At 41.1% G+C, this 18286-nt stretch overlaps 1 protein-coding gene and 1 long non-coding RNA gene across 7 annotated transcripts in view; one reads left to right on the forward strand and one right to left on the reverse strand.

The window, feature by feature from the left end:
• Positions 1-5158, forward strand: part of ATP2B4 (ATPase plasma membrane Ca2+ transporting 4) — a 94087-nt gene extending 88929 nt beyond the window's left edge. For 4 of the 6 annotated variants that reach the window (XM_075196050.1, XM_075196044.1, XM_075196046.1 and 1 more), the window contains one exon: positions 592-5158. In XM_075196050.1, the coding sequence (XP_075052151.1) occupies positions 592-885 (294 nt within the window). In that variant the 3' untranslated portion in view covers positions 886-5158. The remainder of the gene's footprint in view (positions 1-591) is intronic. The other 2 variants (XM_075196047.1, XM_075196049.1) reach the window with 1 other exon arrangement.
• The window catches only part of LOC142138929 (uncharacterized), a 72206-nt gene that overhangs the window by 52506 nt on the left and 1414 nt on the right, over positions 1-18286 (reverse strand). The window contains exon 2 of the long non-coding RNA XR_012688128.1: positions 6659-6771. This is a non-coding gene — a long non-coding RNA (uncharacterized LOC142138929). The remainder of the gene's footprint in view (positions 1-6658; positions 6772-18286) is intronic.

Genomic DNA, 18286 nt, shown 5'->3' on the forward strand with positions numbered 1-18286 from the left:
GCTGCAACTTTAAAGATGCTTGACCGTGATATACTGAAATCATGACAAACTGTTTGTACCAAAGATCACTGTGGTATGCCTTGTTTTTTAGTGCGCTGAAGCCATGCCTGGACGCTGGGCTTAAGGGGGGAGATCCTTCATGATTTTATTTTTATTTTTTGTTTGTTTTGTGCTTTTTGAGGGGGGTCTTGTCCTTATGATTTGTGTGTTTGTTGGTTTGATTTTTTTTTTTTTTTGGGGGGGGGGGGGGGGATTTAATTTTGATTTGTAAGTCCTATTTCTGGCCCTGTTAACCTATGTTATTATGTATGCTAAATAGAGATTTTATGTCACTGATACATTTTTGTTTGTTTCCTCTTCTTTTACATCATGGGTTTTCTTGTTCAGTTTTTTTTTTATCATATTTTTTTTTTTACAGTATACATTCACTTATCCTATGCACATTGTTTCATATTCAATTCTCTTATTCCTTCCTTTCTCTCATGTAATCTTTATTTCCCCTTGCACTATCTTGTTTCTTCTCCTTTCTGAACCAGTTTTATTTCTTTACTTGTTTCCTTACACTTTTTTTTTTTCTTTCCCATGGAACAGATTAAAGTGGTTAATGCGTTCCGCAGCTCCCTGTACGAGGGGCTTTTGAAGCCACAGACCCACAGTGCCATCCATAGCTTCATGACCCATCCGGAGTTCACTCCACGGGAGGCGAAGCCTGACCCCCAGCTAACAGACAGCGACAGCGAGGGCGAGGAATCTCAGGGGCTTTTGAAGGGACACATTGTACAGACGCACAACCACAATAACAACTCCTCTGTTGACCCTCGCCCTTTGGACATCACAGTATCACCGTCTGAGAGCCCTGTGCACAGCATGGAGACCTCCATTTAACACCAAAAAAAAAGCCCAACTCAACTGGGCATCTGGATTCGGTCACCAATCCCTCCCTTGCTGTCCTGTCCTTTCACTATCCGTTACCCAACATGCCCCCACTACCCATATTCACCTCATTCAGACACACACAGCTTTCTACAAACAGTAACACACACTTGGTCTATATAGGTCATATATCATATAATAAATATTATTCATAAAGCCATAAGCATACAGTGCCCATGAAGCAACAGAACATGTTACCACATAGCCACAGTCTTTGTATAGTCATAGATTCAGCGTCCACAGCTATGATAATATTGTTATAGGCATACTGTTCAACAACAACAAAACATTTTTTTCATTAAAAGCTTTATCCATCTCCACATTAACTTGGTCTGAACAATTTTAATTGTACACTAGACCTGTTCTTCCTGTGTGCAGCATTCATTTGTGGTCATTGTGCAATGTTTCAAAACAGTCATGAACACTACACCTATTATAGAGCCATAAACTTATTGAATAAATTTATGTATGAACTACATGTAGTGTTTTAAACACATACTCCAGGTATTCACACATTGGCAAGCTGCGTGTAAGCCATGCAAACGTTTCTTTTTTATTACATTTATACAAAAATTTGGTCGTATAATAAATTTCACATCTAATTACACAAGCGCTTGATAATATGTTCATATACACAACGCATGTGTGTTTACGCTTTTACTGTTTAACTCCTTCTGTTTGTCCCTCTTTGTCTTGTGTGTTTGCATGTTTAATGACACAGCTTCCCTGTCCTGTTGCATCCTTACTCCCTGTATACCCTGCTTGTTCTTCTCCCAGCCTATGTCCTTTGCCTTTACCCAAAGGTGCCACTGAAAAGGGAGCTGGGCAAATGTTACTATTTCCAACCAAAGTGTGCCATCCCTTACTGCTTCACCCAGGCACAGCACCTGTTGCACCTGTCTTCCACCTGTAGGACTGCGCCACCCCACAGCTTCCCTCCCCAAGACTGTGAAGCTGTGAACTTGTGCAGCACCCCAACTGCCGAATATCTCCCAGTACGAAGGAGTAAAAACTGTGCCATTCTGCCAGCTTAGCTGGTGTTTGTACCCCATAAAACTTTGATCCTTTAACCTGGAGGAGACCAACACCAGGTGGAGGGGTCTAGGCTGTGTTTAATGGATGGAGGGCTACACTGCCATATAAATATGTTGTGTGTAATAGAAGTATATACATATGTATGTGATTACACACACTAGATACATTGGTACGTTTACAATCACTGTTCCTGAATGAGGGCTAATGAATTTGTGGGAAAGTTCTGTACTGCTGCTGACCTTGCACTGCTGCCTGTAGATGAAAGCTCTGAAAGGGCACACCATGTGTAAGGCGGAGGATGAATGTGTAAGGCGGAGGATGATAATGCATGCTCTGCCCAACCTGTATACTGGCATTGAATTCAGCAGGGCAATGTTTTGATGAGACTGGCACTGCTCTTTATGTGGATTAGTAAAACTGGTTTTTGAAAAGTAGCCTTGGCTGCAATGTACATGCATTGAGTGATCATGGATAGTATGCTTTGTGGAATTTGTGGTAAGTTAGGGCCTCTGTCACTTATACCTGTTGCAATGATAGTGCTTGTGCATATACAGGTAGCAGAGGCTGGAATCAAGCTTTGTACAGAGCATACTGTCCATCTTCCAGAAACAGGATATAACAAGCAGTGTCTATCCATCTTATATCCAGTTTTATTGTATGGGGCTGGCACGAGTGAGATGTAGGGATCCATTTATTAAACTTTGCCTGATTCAAACAGTTTGCAGGATTTCCTAGTTCACAAACAATGCATATTGATTAACAAATCAGTATCTTTCAGATGTCAATTTCTGCATTCCATAACTCCCCTTAATTCAAGGTATATTGAAACACTGACATAGAAAATTTCAGTCTTGTTAGATTTGTGACATTTGCACACTTAAGACTATAGGCATAGTAAAAATTGTACTATGAAGAAGTCGCTTTGCATAATGGACTAGTCACAGGTTTATAGTACACAGTTACTGACATAACTTCTGCAGTGGATTGCAAGAAGACAATATATTTGGACTATGTACATCGGAAGAAGCAGTAGTACTGTTAACCCCACAGAACTTGACTTCTTGCTGTTAAGAGTTAATGCACTTGCCCTTTGTATTCTGTTAACTCTAATTAACAATCCTTAAATTAGCTACTGGGACAGTGCTCTGGGGTAACTTTAAGTGTAGGCATAGTAATGCATTGCAAGCCATCTTGGAGCTGCTGGGGTTAGATATAAAATAATTATAGACACTATAACGTTCATTGCATTTGTTAATTTTGTTTTTATTTTTATGCTTTTAGGAAAAAAAACCATAAAGCCTTTCTAAATATTGATGCAAATGTTCTTTTGTTCATTTAGAGAACTAGACTGCTTCAAGGCCAGGAGCACAATGGATTGGGAACAGACCAATCGCAGATGGTGCAATGCTAGTCTCATGACCAGCAGTTAGTGCAAGTTGTACAAAAGCCAATATTGTATTTTTGATTTCTCATACCACTGTCAGCTCAGTGCTTTATATGCATGGAGTTGTCATACAGAAATGTGTTTTTATACATGCATATAGATATATAAATTATGTTATATATGGCAGGTCATCCTGCAGTGTACGCTTTTTATGTGCTGAATTTTTTTTATGTAAAATAGGTTTTTCTATTTTGTTCTGTCTTTGCGTACACAAGTCCTGAATGTTTAGGTTTCTTTGTTTGGGGAGACTGTAAAACATACAGTTTTGGGAGAGTTTTTTTTTCTTTCTCTTTATAATTTTTTTTTTTAAGGATCATTAAAATTCTTCATTTCATGGGACAATTTGGCACATGCTGTTACGTCATGTGCAGTAAATGTCTCTTGGCATGGAAATGCTTAGCCATATGAATGGTAGTCTTACAAACAACATGCTGTGTTGGACAACGAAGAGCAGATAAATGTGTTGTGCACTTTTTATATCGTGCACAAGGAGAGTGTTTTTGCAGCAGCTGTCTATTGGTTTCAGAATTGCCAACAAAACCCCACAATCCTTCAGCATTCCAAACCCACTGACTGGAATCCTATCGCTGACAAGCGAGACCGCAAGACATGCAAACAGGCAGAGCAATGTCTTTTTCTTAACTAGACTGTCACTTAAATAATAGCCACAATAGTAGTAACACTTTCGAATACATTTAGTTTGATGTCTGATAGCAGAAAGCAGTCTGCCATTTAAAGTAGCTGCTGTGTACCAAGTGTACAATTCAGTTGTACTATAATGTGGTCTACAATCTGCAACTCTGTTGAACTACAAACGCCATGTTCCTCTGCTACCTAATGGCAGGATGAGAACAATGGCCTTTGTAGTTTCAAAGGGCCATGGCCAGCTGGCTACCTTGTACAGCAGCCAAAGAGAATTGACATAATTGTTTTCTATATAGCATGCCACGTGCTACATTTTGTTTGCAATTAATTACACCTATCCCTAGTTAGTTACAGTGTAACCCAGATGGTGCTTTGGACGTTGCATGGCACCATTTAAATACATACCCAAGCCTTAAAGAACTTACATCCTATTTAATAACATATGGTAAAAGTAGAACCAATTGTCTGTGACATTTAGCCACCAATCAGATATTTGCTTGTCTTAGTTTAGCCTCTGCAGAACCTTTTTATTTTATTTTTTTAAAAAAGAAAAAAAGCTGCTATTTGCTAGGGGTTGCAGAACATTTGTATTGCTTTTACATAATGTTATTAAATCAATATGATGGAGTGTGGCAGGTTGAGATGTTTGGGTTACTGAATGCTTGTATTGCTGACATTCTCCTGTAAGAGAAATTAGAAGTGTTAGTTGGGAGAAAAGTATTTGCAGCTGTTGTATTATTGTTTTATTTTCTGCATAGAAGACTGTATTGTTGTCATCCAGGCCTGGGTCATATTTCACAAATATGGACTTACAATAATTAGAATTTGATGCAATTGTCAGAGCACAAACTTTCTTAGCAGTCGTCAGAAAATCGTAACAGTTCTTGGATCTTTTGACAATGTTTCAAGAAAAAGGGAACACAAGACCTTTGGAAAGGCATAACAAATGCATTGGTGTGGCTGCATATACTATATTTACATATATTATTCATTTTCCTTAATATAGGCAACTGTCCTCCAACTCATTCACAAATCTTGTAAACATTTATCTGCCCCCCCTCCCCCAGAGAGAGCATGCCTTATTAAACTTGGGTTTCCAGACTTGGTTCTTTTCTTTTTTTCTTTTATGAATTGGTAAAATAAGCATCCTTCGTTTGTATAAAATTACTGATTGACTCAATGAGTTTTGTGTGTGTATGACTGTAAAGAAATGGGGATGCTAATATAAATATATATATATATATATATATATATATATATATATATATATGTATGTATATATATATATATATGAGAGAGAGAGCGCGGACACAAAGGAGAGCCTAAGTATGGGCTGTTACTGCATTCTACTGTATATCTGCATCACGCATTGTAAACTTCCTCCCCTTCCCTGCAAAATAAAGCCTGTGCATGTAACTATTGGATCCTTGGGGGAGAAAAAAAGTAAGGCATGCAAAGGATCTGTGATTGATTGTGTGATGCTGCCATCTGGGGACTTGAAAGGAAACTGCTGCAATTTTCACCTAGAATGAATGAATACAAAGTCCTCAGGAAGAAGTGTAGTTGGATAATACTAGTAGTGACCTTATGGGACACATAATAAAATTAGTAACCACAGCCATATGGTAAATGTGATGTCATAAGTGTGCTGCATTATAAAAAATTTGTTTCTGCTGACAAGCCACTTATATATCAGAGGTTTTTTGAGTGTGGTATAGGATGCTGAATGAATGCTGTACTCTGAATGTACAAATGTGTGGTATGACGTGTACATAGTTGGCAACTGTCACTTATTTTATTTTTTGGACCATCCTATCAAGGCCTGACTATCCAATAGGCTTACAGGTTTGCAGCTTGGGCCATAAGGCTTATTTTTGAGCATGTGAAATTGTGACATGGAGAAGTATAAACTAAAAAATAATTTTAAAATACAAGGGAATAGTCCTCCAAAGTAAAAAGGAAACATTAAAGAGAAATGTAGTAAGATTTACTCTTGATGTATTCACATGGTAAAGGCTGAAGACAATGAGTCCTCCTTGGATGGACGCTTGAGGATAAATGAGGTAGGAGAGACAAGTATGACGGCACAGACGCGACAGCTCCTACACTTTCACATCTTCACCCTCAGTAGCGCTTGTTCCTGACAACTTTCTGCTATACAGTTCTGATTTTCCGTATATGTTAAATAAGTGAAGATGTATTGAAAGGTGTATTTCAACCGCTAAGGTGGTTGCTCTGTCTCCCTAAATTACACCATGGGGCAGATTCAATTAGCAGCGATGTTACTGAGAACATAGCGGCTGCACATTTTTATCGTTACCATGATAAAAATATCCACTCATTTTTCCTTGCATCTATATGGGGCGTGAAGAAAAATGAGCGGATATTTCTGTAAAAAATATCTGCCGCAAAGTGTCTCTGGAATGCCTGCGAGACAGTTCGCGGCTAATTGAATCTTCCCTCCCATGTGTACACATAACCTTCAAAGTTTTACACAAAAAGGTACAGGTTACAAAACAACAATCATTAAATTGTCAACAGTTTTAAAATTTCAAGTGTGAAAAGTTATTTGCGTTGGGCGTTTATATATTTATTTTTTACCTTGCATGTTCAGGTGCTTTTTAGATACTGTGCTGGAAGAAAGAAAATATTCACGAAGCTGGACTTCATGTTCAACAGTTCACTCCCTATCTGTCCTCATTCTATTTATTGATCTGCAAGAAGGCAAAACAATAAAGTTGTATCATTGTCTAAAATTTCAACAAAAAATATCCTTCCACATGACTTCAGTTTGTATATTACATTTAGCTAAAAAGCTACCTATTGAGTTTGCTAATATAGTGCTCCCATATAGTGCTCCCATGGGGCAGCACGGTGTGTATATTATGCCATATAAATGTCTTTTGTTTGTTTTTTTTACTCCATATTGACTGTGATGTCACCATCTCCTCTGGTGGTCTGCATATTTCTGCTCTTGCTTTAGTCAAGCGTTACTTGCCTTAAGATATGTCCTATGTCTCTTAAGCTATTCATATTGGTGTTGTTTTATGATAGGCAACATGCATCAATGTCTGATGAGATGTGTGACAGGCTTGTGCTGTGTGGAGGTGTTTGAGAGAAGGTAATCTCAATTATTTTCCCACATTTTCTATATAGGTAAGATCAGTATAGTCAGAATATAATAGCTTGAACGCTTACAGCAGACATGGGTCAAGGAAACCATTTGCAGAAGGAGTGCTGTGTACTATTTGAGGTTATACAGTTATAGGTTTGATATGTAAGTTTGTGGTTGAAAAGCCATGTTTGGGTGTGTAAATAACAGGAAGTGTGGATGTAATGTGTTCTGTCTGATAACTGTGCTCTGATATTCGTGCAGACAGCTAGTTCCAGTCTAATGTATGGGGCTTTAGTGGTGCGTGAGAAGAAGGTTTTAGTGTAGAGTAGGTAGTATGCAGCATATTGTAGAATACATAGGGTATTATAGTAGTGGGACATTGTGTGGTGTGTGTAAGGTTATTACTGTGCCCAGTGATGGATATGCTGTGTGTGTAAGGGTGTTACTGAAGCTAAAGATGTGTAAATTGAATGGTGTTTGGGAGGGTATTAGTGTAGAGACCTGGAGGCACAGTGTTTTGTTTTTTAACCAACATTTTACAACATTTTGCTTTTGTGATTTACAGTATCTCCTAAGAATAGGAGAAAAGGAAAACAACTTGGCCAAGCAATCAAATACTGTATAGTCACTGACCTATAAATGGCACTACGTGGATGGCCACAGTCTGTGGGCCTGTCACTGAAGCAGTGTGTGGTCATTTATTTAGTGGGTAGGACAGATGTATGACCTTTTGGACTACAATGGAAACCAGGTATGTCCCTTATCACTGCTAATGTTATCTTCTGTGTCTCCACCCACAATGTATTTTTATAATTATCATCACTCTTAACCGTCCTCCACATCTTTTCCTTCCATAGGGATATAACTGGACCAGTGGGCATTTCCATATTACCACTATAGAAGTTCTAGCCATGCTAGAGGATGGGTGGTCGGTTTGCTTTTGTGGCTTTAGTTGGTGCAGGGAGATAGTGGTGTGTTGGGAACAAGCAATTCATTAATAAGGCGTATTCCTTCTACCCAATAGGGTTGTGCTATTGGACAGTTCTACCATATATAGGCCATGGTATCTCTGTTACCAAAGTTCCACCAGCATTGTGCAAATACCTCCGTGAATGTGGGATTCTCTAAGAATCTAACTGCTCTGAATAACCACTCCATATCATCCCCCAGCTTTATCTTCCACCATTTTCTCTTGCTCCAGTCCCAAAGTTATCATAGCTGGACCATTAAAAACCTTATATATATTTTGGTATGTGCACATAAGGATTTCACGTGTGTTTTTTTGTTTGTTTTGTTTTTTCTCTACATAATGCAGTGCTCTCAAGGCTAGACATGATCCACATCTGTAATTGTAGATAAAATACCCAGTATGTGCAATATAACTAGTCACCACTGATCAGTTCAGAAAGGAGCTTAAACAGTCTGAAAAAAGGCAACTACGTTTAGTCTGTTCATTGGTGATCCGAAGACTACTGGTGGTATCCTACATGGGGATGAGAAGTGGACATAGCAACCAAAATTATTTGCCTTGTTCCAAATATCTAAAGAATATCTTATTACATGATGGGAATGTAATGAAGGATATACGTGGGTGTGATGCACAGCCATAGTATAAGAGGAACTTTGGGATTGTATAAACCCTCTATTGGTATCCAAAGATTACAATTTTAGAAATATAAAATAATTCAACAATGGAAAGCTTATGAACTTCTTGAAGAACCACAAAAAGCTATGTAAAAGAGGGCATAGGGCAAGTAAGAGTATACTTGAAATCACCTGTGTAAAGTGAACACATATTACATATTGGCCACCTTGATGGGCATTTATGGACTGATAAAAGGCAAAATGGAAAGGGGGTATCTCTGGCATTTACCACTTTTGTAATAGGAAAGCTAAAGACCCATTAACAGAAACATTAGGCAATAATAAACTGCTGCAATGTCAGGAGAATTGATCACAGCAGAAGCCTTCAGCATCTAAAGAAAGGGGCATATTAGGTCCATGTGTCTGGTTGGTAGCTTCATGTTTGATTAAAGGTAATGGGCCTATAGCTTGCACAGTCTGTGGTATCTGTCTTATGTATTACTGTAATAATTGCTGCAGCCACATCTTGTGGCTTGCTATAATTTTGTAATAATCCATAAGTTTCGACTAAAAAGTGTCTTGTGATTTTTTTGTTTGTTTTTTTCATTTTAATATCTACCAGTCAGCCCATCTGGACCAAGAGGATTTGTGGGTTTCGGGAGACAGAATACAAGCTACTAAAAAAGTCTCTAAACAAGTGTAAAATATGTTGTTTGTGGCTGGTAAGTTTCCCAGAGACAGAACTCACAGCTTTGATGGTTCGAGCCGTTTTGTAAATTTTTAATTTTGTCAGCAAGCAAACAGCTTTTATGCCATACTTGTAGAAAAGCAGTTTTGTTCTAAGCAAAGTTTTAATATGTATTTAAGTATGGCCTTAATTTACCCTCAAATACACATGTCATAATACATTTTACAGTTTGAGCTTCATGTAGTGTTTTTTGTAAAAAGGTAGACAGCTGTTAATTTGTTTTTCCTCAATTTCTTAAAATGACTCAGGCCTAATTAAGGGTTTAGGATGCTATAGGCTAATGTGCTTGTAGTGCCCCCTCCCCAGGCCAATGTGTGTCAGGCAAACCTTCACTAGACTTTTTAAACTGGACATAGTAATCTTTCACTCGTTTAGTTTTCATTAAAATCAGAACAGTGTAGCAGAATGGAGGCATGAACGAGCTCTACTGAGGGTGAAGAGGGGGAGGGGACAGATACACCTGCGCTGTTGCCATTCTTGTCTCTCCTACTCGCTTGTCCTCAAGCGCCTAGCCAAGGATGACTCATTGTCTTCAGTCGTTGCCATGGGAATATGTCAAGATTAAAACCTTGCTACATTTTTACTTTTGGAGAACAACTACTCTTATAAACTGATATATATATATAGCCTTCCCCAAAAGCCTTGCACCCTGGTCAGCCTATTGAATAATCAGGTCTTGAGGAGACTGCTGCAACTGATAAGGATACCTCTCAGAGTAGCTTTATGAGCTACCCATATAGCATTCAGGGGTATGCCAGGAGTTGTAATTCTCAAAAAAACAAAAAACCTCCGTTCTTTGTGCAGCGTAGAAGTGAAGTAGCATCTAAGAAGGATTTATTTAATCTACATAATCTCAAGTTTCATGTTGCATCATACACATACGTGTAGTTCTATATTAGCAAGTGCATGATCTTCCTAGGTGATCAACAAAATGTTTGTTGCAATGACACTTGGTAAATTTATCAAGCTGCAGGTTTGAAAAAGTGGAGATGTTGTCTAGAGCAACCAATCAGATTCTAGCTATGATTTATTTAGTATAGTCTACAAAATGACGGCTAGAATTTGATTGGTTGCTGTAGGCAACACCTTCACTTTTTCAAATGTATCCCTTTGAAGGGATATAGGCGTATAAATATGTAAACAATTTTAGAGTACACAGATGTTCCCTTTAGAGTCCTCCAGACAGCTAGAATATTTAAACTTTATCAAGCCTTCTAATCCTTTAAATATGTAATTTAGTGTAAGATTTATCTACTTTGAGATGGTATTGTTCAAATCTCCTGCAACAATTATATCAGCCTGAGAGGAGAACTTGATCAAAACATTCAATGTTGAAACTCATCAATTTACTTCCCACTTCACACAATTTTCTTGCCGAGGGATTCAATCCGATATACTATATTCTAGGAAAATATTTACGCACACTGGGAAGCGGCAAAGAATCCTCTACTTCCATTGTTGTTTAGGTATATGAATTACTCCAAAATTATATTCAAGGAGTATAGTCCAGTCAATCCTAATAGCTACTAAATTCCAAATTTAAATAAATAAATTCAACGTCTAAAAAGCAGTCAGACAGTATACAAACTTTATCACGTATTTTATCATGCAAAATGAAGATGTCTGTCCATCAGCTGCTCCTGCTATAGTATAATATTGCAGATTTAACCAAATTGGTAGACTGCCGAACCTCTTGACTGTCGTGTTTCGTTTAACTCGTTGAACTTTCTCTAAGCCCTAATTCACTCTCCATTTTTCTCTCTATTTATACTTTTCATAGGGGTCTATTTACTATTGAGTAGTGGTAACATTTATTATGTATCTCTGCAAGTCGCAGCAATGAATAAAGTAGTACCGCAGCTATTTACAATGGCAATGACCCCTTCCCACAGAAACTGTTTTACTCGTCACCTGTAGCCTATTGCTGTCGCAAATGCAGAACGTAAAATGTGCATATGTGTCTAAACTCCTTGTATGTGCACAATATTTGACCCAGTGGGGGATCAAGTGCCACTGGACCCCATAGGGGCAGGTAAGCTAACGTCATCCTGAGATGGCCTTAGCTTGCAACGAAAAGCAATGTTTTCCGCTACTTCATAAATTACTAATGTCGCAGCCTCTATAGAGTTCTATGGGCACTGTGGTAACCAACTAAAAGGAGGTTAGTGCTGGAGAAATCTGATTTCTACTGCATATCCCCTCTAGAAATTGTGTAGATTGATGCAATGGTTAAAAGTGATGAATACAGGAGGAAAAAGGGCCCTGTAACTCTAGGATCCCGAGAGAAAAAGAAATGTAAGACACTCAGAGGAATCTGGGACGGAGTGTGCGATGCTGCCATCTGGGGACTTGAAAGGAAACTGCTGGAATGAATACAAAGTCCTCAGGAACAAGTGTAGTTGGATAATACTTGTAGTGACCATGATTATGGGGCAAGAAATAAAAAATTAGTAACCACAGCTATATTGTAAATGTGATGTCATAAGTGTCGTCCAGTGTCGCAGTATGAATAGTTTGCTTGTGATGACAAGCCTCTTATATATCAGAGGTTTTTTGAGTGTGGTATAGGATGCTGAAAAAATGCTGTATTTGGTATGTGCAAATGTGGTATTAAGTTTACATACATGTTCATTGTTGCCAACTGTCTGATTTTTTTTTATGGACCATCCTATGTTTGAAAGATTGGCACTGATTTTTTTTTATTTTTTTTTAAATACATTTTATTAGTAACATCTTATCTTGAACAGCATTACAAAATATAAAACTCTTGAAAGGTACAATAGTAAAATGACAAATGCACATACAAATTTAACAGTGTGTATAGCACTCTATCACATAGCTTTTACAAAACAAGTTCAGCTTCATATGAACATGGTACCATGAAGATGTTATTTTGTTTTAAATTATACAAATAAGGGGGAAAAGAGGAAGAAGTAGGGGGGAGGGACAAGGCAAAAAGGGGGAAGGAGAGAGAACAGATTGGGAAGGTTAGGGGAAGGAAGGAGGAATTCATGCCTTTATATTTTTAGCAGGAGATAATAGTTCAATCTAGTATTTTTAGTAATGGATAGGGTTTGACTAAAATTGGAGCAGAGGTCGGTTGCAATACGAGGCCCAAGGAGACCAGACCTTGACCCTGTTGAAGGACACGGTGGAGCCCCTAAGCACACTGGTGATGTGTTCCATCTGATAAGTGTGCCAGATCCGACCACAGACCATTTGGAGCGTTGGAGAAACGGAGTTCTTCCAGTGGGCAGCTATTTGACAGGTAGCTGCGCTGATTATATGCCGAAGAAGCTTATGAGTGTTTGGTGGGAGGTCTGGGAGAGGTAGAGGCAATAATGCGTGCTTAGGATCGGAGGGCACAGGAGTATCGAGGACAGCCATTGCCAATGCGAGAACTTCTGTCCAGAACGGGCTCAGTTTGGGACAGTCCCACATGTGTGTATGAAGGTGCCTGTATGGCCACAGTCTCTCCAACATGTTGGACCTGTTTGAGGGTATATGATGTGAAGCCTAGAGGGAACATAATACCATCTATGTAGCAACTTAATGGCGTTTTCTTTGATACAGACATTTATAGAGCAACGAGCTGTCCACTCATAGATGTCCGACCATTCTTCTGGATCTAGGGATGCTCCCAAATCTGCCTTCCACTGTGTCTGAAAATGATCCTTGGTCTCCGTGGAAGTGGGAAGTAAGGCATTGTATAGCGTTGAGATTAGACCTTTTGAGGATGGTCCCGATAGGCATAAATTCTCAAACACAGTGGAGGGTCTGCCAGACAACTGAGACCTGACCTGCTGATGATAATGTCTGATTTGTAAGTATTGGTGGAACTGTCCCATCGTGAACCCACACATCTCAGTTAATTCTGAGAACTGAGGGAACGTTAGAGTCCTTGTTATGTGGTTTAGCAACAGTTATTTACCTTCCCCTGCCCATTATGCGTACATAGAACGTGGTATAAAAGCTGGGTTTAACCAAAGAGGTATAAGTATCTGGGGGGCGGGAGATAGCGATGCCTTTCTACTACACCGAGACCAAATTGAAAGGGAGAGGGCTATACCGGATGAGTTCGAGAAAGGGCTGGTCGCTGTGTGGCTGAGAGCCAGAGGATAGAACAAATCGGTGGGCCTCCTAATAGGTCTGATTCTATATCAACCCAGACCCTGGTCCCAGGCGGGGAGTGCCATTGGACACATTGAGCTAAGCGTGCCGCAAAGTAATAATTGTGAAGATTGGGTATGCCGAGGCCACCTGCCATGGGAGAGCGTTGTAGAATATGAGCAGAGATCCTGGATTTCTTGTTTGACCAAATAAAGCGCATAATAGAAGCTTGCAACATTTTAAAAGTAGAGGGAGGGACTTTGATGGGGAGGGTATGGAAAAGGTAAAGCAGCCTGGGGAGCAAATTCATCTTCACTGATGTAATCCGGCCCACCCAAGATATTATCAGCTTGTCCCAAGAAATCATGTCTTTTTTAAGGCAAGCTATCAATTGGAGGTAATTTGCTTGGTAGAGGTCTTCTACCTTTCTAGTAATTTCTATACCCAGATATTTGATACTATCGGAATTCCAGTGAAATGGAAAATTTAGCTCCATAAGCTGCTTCAACTTCAGTGGAATATTGCGATCCAGAATATCCGTCTTGGCCGTGTTGACCTTAAAGTTCGAGACTATAGAAAAATTATCGAGCTCCTGAAAAAGGTTTGGTAAGGATGTTAGGGGATTAGTAATGGTAAGGAGGATATCATCTGCGTAGAGTGCAATCTTATAGATGCTGGAGGATAGTTGTATGCCAGAGATATTGAGATTTTGTCATATTTTCAGGGCCAGGGGTTCTATGGTAAGAGCAAACAGAAGTGGGGAGAGGGGGCAACCTTGTCGTGTTTCGTTTTGAATTTGAAAAGATGGGAAGGAACACCCATTCATCTGAACAGAAGCGGTCGGGTTAACATACAGGGCAGAGACCACTTTAAGAAAGCGGTCTTTGAAGCCGTAAGCCAAAAGGGTTTTCATCATGAATGGCCAGCCAATGCGGTCAAATGCCTTTTCGGCATGGAGAGATAAAAGGAGGGAGGGTAGCTTACGCTCATTAATATGCTGAATGAGATCTATGGTCCGTCTGGTGTTGTCTGCTGCCTGCCGGCCTGGGACAAATCCAACCTGATCGGGGTGTACTAATTTCGGAAGGATACAATTAACTCTATTTGCGAGAACTTTAGCATATATTTTCAAGTCTACGTTAAGTAGGCATATAGGACGATAACTACTACAAAGAGAAGGGTCTCTACCCTCCTTGGGGATAACAGTAATCCGGGCTCGGGTTGTGGCCAAGTCAAAGGGAGTCCCATCGAATATAGAGTTAAACCAGGCAGCCAGCTTTGGACTGAGGATCCCTGCAAATTTCTTATAATATTTAGCAGGGAAACCATTCGGCCCCGGGGTAGAGGCTATCTTCATACTTCGTAAGGCTATAATGGTTTCCTCGTCTGTTATATCAGAACTGAGAAATTCAATTTCCGATTCAGATAGTTGGGGAAGTTTACACGAACGCAGGTAGGCATTTATTTTCCTATCTAAGTCAGGAGGCGCTGGATTTGAGGCATTCAAGTTGTATAGTGAGGAGTAGTATGACTGAAATTCCTTCAGTATAGCGTTTGGGTTATATGTTGACTGCCCTTGGGAGTTCTTGATAGACGAGATTGCGTTACGTGTGCGTCTCTGGCGAAGTTTCCGGGCTAGTGGGGAGTCTGCCTTGTCACCCTTCTCGTAGAAGAGCTGCTGAGTCCATTTGAGGGTACGGGCTGTTTTTTTGGATAGTACCGCATTGAGCTGGCCCCTCACTATCGTCAACTCCCTCAGATGTGACTGGTCCAAGGAACCTTGATGCTGGGTAAGTAAGGAGAGAAGGCAAGCCTCCAGTGTGGATATCTGCTCCCGCTCTTCTTTATACCGGGATGAAGCTACGCTGATAAGGCGTCCACGAATTGTGGCTTTATGCGCCTCCCAAATCGTGGACAAAGATACTTCATGGGTTTCATTAAGGTTAAAAAATTCAGTGAGGGCCTCTGCAATCTCTAGGCATGTCGCAGGATTCAGCAAAAGAGAATCATCCAGCTGCCAATTTGGACTACGCTTGGGGAGATTTCCTATGTCTAACTAAAGAGATACCCATGTGGTCTGTCCAGGTGAACGGGTGAACCTCAGCTCCGCGAAGTTTGGTAGCTAATTTAGCGTCGACTAGGAAGTAATCTATCCGAGTGTATACATAATGGGGGTGAGAATAAAAAGTATAACCTCTATCGGTGCCATTAACCACCCGCCAAGCATCTAGAAGAGAATTCTCCTTTAATAATGAAGCAAATCTAGCAGCCTGCCGCACAGAGTGTGCCTGGGATTGAGATGAAGGTGTGTGTATCTAGAGAAGGATCTAGAATCATGTTAAAGTCGCCTCCCATAAGCAAATGGCCTTCGGCATGTTTATGTATGCGGCTGAAAAGTCTCTGGAGAAAGGGGGTTTGAGCGGTGTTCGGAGCATAGCAGCATACCAGAGTAACCGGGAGCTGGCCCAAAGTGCCTATAAGCATAAGATAACGACCCTCCGGATCCGTGATCGAACGGCACACCACCAGTGGGACAGATGGTCTAATCAGGATGGCTACACCTCGATGCTTGGAAGCAGCCAAAGCGAAAAAAGTCTGTGAGAAGAGCTTTCCTCGAAGTGTTGCGTGAGGTTCGGTTAGGTGGGTCTCTTGCAGGAAAACTATATCTGCATGTGACTTTTTAAGGGCGGCCAGAAGTGTAGTACGTTTCTGGCGTGTGTTCAGCCCCTTAACGTTGACTGTCAGTAACTTAAGAGACATGATGTAAAAGGTAGTCTAGAATGCTTTACCGAGGGGCTCCCCCGTATCTCCAACCCTTTATAGGTCGCGACAGATACATGTTTTGGCGGAAAAGGCATGAGGGCGTGAATAAAGTTGGGAAAAGGAAAGGGGCAGGGGACAAGGTCATGTTTAAACCGTCTGCAACCTGCGAAAGGAGCAAAATCCGGAGTTCAGGCTAATGGTCAGGGTCAGAAGCGAGGGTTCAAAGTTCCAGGAACAAGCAGTGGTTAAACACGGGTAGTCAATCAACGGTAATAGTAACCAAACAGGGAGCACAAGCAGGTAGCAGAACTGAGGACAGAACGCTATAACCGGCAGTGAGGCTGCAGACCTCACTGCCTTAAGTACTAGTATCAGCCAATCAGAGCTTCCTCTGATACTAATCACAGCCCCTGCCTGATTGCGCCAGAGTGCGCATGTGCCCTACTCTCTAGTGCGCCCAGAGCGCCTAGGCAACCTTCCCGGCGTCCGGCCGTTGCCCTGGCAAAGTGACGTCCCGGTCGCCATGGCGACGGCCGGGACATCCGAACACACAGCAACTGAGTCGCGGCGGTGCCCGCGGCCGCCGCGGCTCGTGACACAACTAGCCAGGGAGGAGAAAGGAAGGCCGGGCATAGAGTGGCCGGCCTATGGTTGCTAAACTTCGGAGAGGTAGGAAAGTGTTGCTACAAGACGTAGCAACAGAAGGGGGGGGGGCGTGGCAGGGAGGGCCCAAACTGGATTGGAGTTTGGGGAGTGGGCGTAAGTGTGTGGGGGGCATAAACATAGAAAAGAAAAAACAAAAAACTTTACATTTGGTTTGCAAACATCAACCTGTAAGAAAAACTACAAACTGGTCTAGTACAAAACTATACTAAATAGTAATAATAATAACAGTATAACATTAGACTGGTGAACTATGAAAACACTACAAGTGCAGAGAATTCGAAACAGTAAAACGTCACCATTGCAGGATAATCTATGAGCATACATCAAACGAGAGCGACTAAACTGTAGTCTTGGAGCGATGCAGTCCCTCAGTGCCAAGAGGCACAAAGATGGTAGATCAGCGATCGATTCTTCTCCTTGCACCCTCCGCAAGGCAGCCGGGATCAACTTATATTGAGATCACCTGCATATGGTGTCCGTACCTGCAGAGAGAGTGAGAGGGAGGAGTGGGGGCAACAGGGAGAAAAAGAAACGAGACAACATTTGGTGCCCTCAGGGGACAAGTCACTGAAGTTCAAAGTTATGTCCATTGTTCTCTATGGATATCCTGTGCCAGACTGGTAGAAAAAGTTCAATAGTCCAGGTTTTTCAGCGTCAGGTCCCTGATCATGTCAGGCGGTGTCCCATTCAGCTCGTGGAGGATTTTGCGGGGCCTGCTGAGACGCCGTAGCAACCGGGGAAGATGCTCTACTAGGAGGTAAACCTAGCTTTTCCAGTATTTTGGCACCTTCTGCAGGAGTCTTCGCGAAGAGAGGCCTGGATTCCGTAAAAACTTGGAGCCGGAAGGGGAAACACCAGCGATAGTGGTAGCCATGTTGGCGTAAGGTCTTTGTGATTTCCTTCAGGTCCCGACGCTTCTGTATAGTGAGAGGAGCCAAGTCCGCGAATAGCTGAATGTTGTTTCCAAGGTATTAGATTGAGTCCTGGTTCCTCGTAGCTTGTATGATTTTTTTTCTTTGATGTGATAAAAATGCATACGGAGGATGACATCTCTTGGTTGTTGGCCTGGAGCAGATCTGGGGCACAGCGACCTGTGTGCTCTATCTAGAAGGAGGTCTGCACCCGTAGCTTCTGTTAGGATAGTTTTAAAGAAGCCGAGCAGGAATCCAGGAAGGGCTGACATATCCACTGTTTCAGGAATGTTTTTGAGCCGAATGTTGTTTCTGCGAGCTCTATTCTCCAT

Source organism: Mixophyes fleayi, chromosome 2, assembly GCF_038048845.1.
Source record: "Mixophyes fleayi isolate aMixFle1 chromosome 2, aMixFle1.hap1, whole genome shotgun sequence".
NCBI lineage: Eukaryota > Metazoa > Chordata > Amphibia > Anura > Limnodynastidae > Mixophyes > Mixophyes fleayi.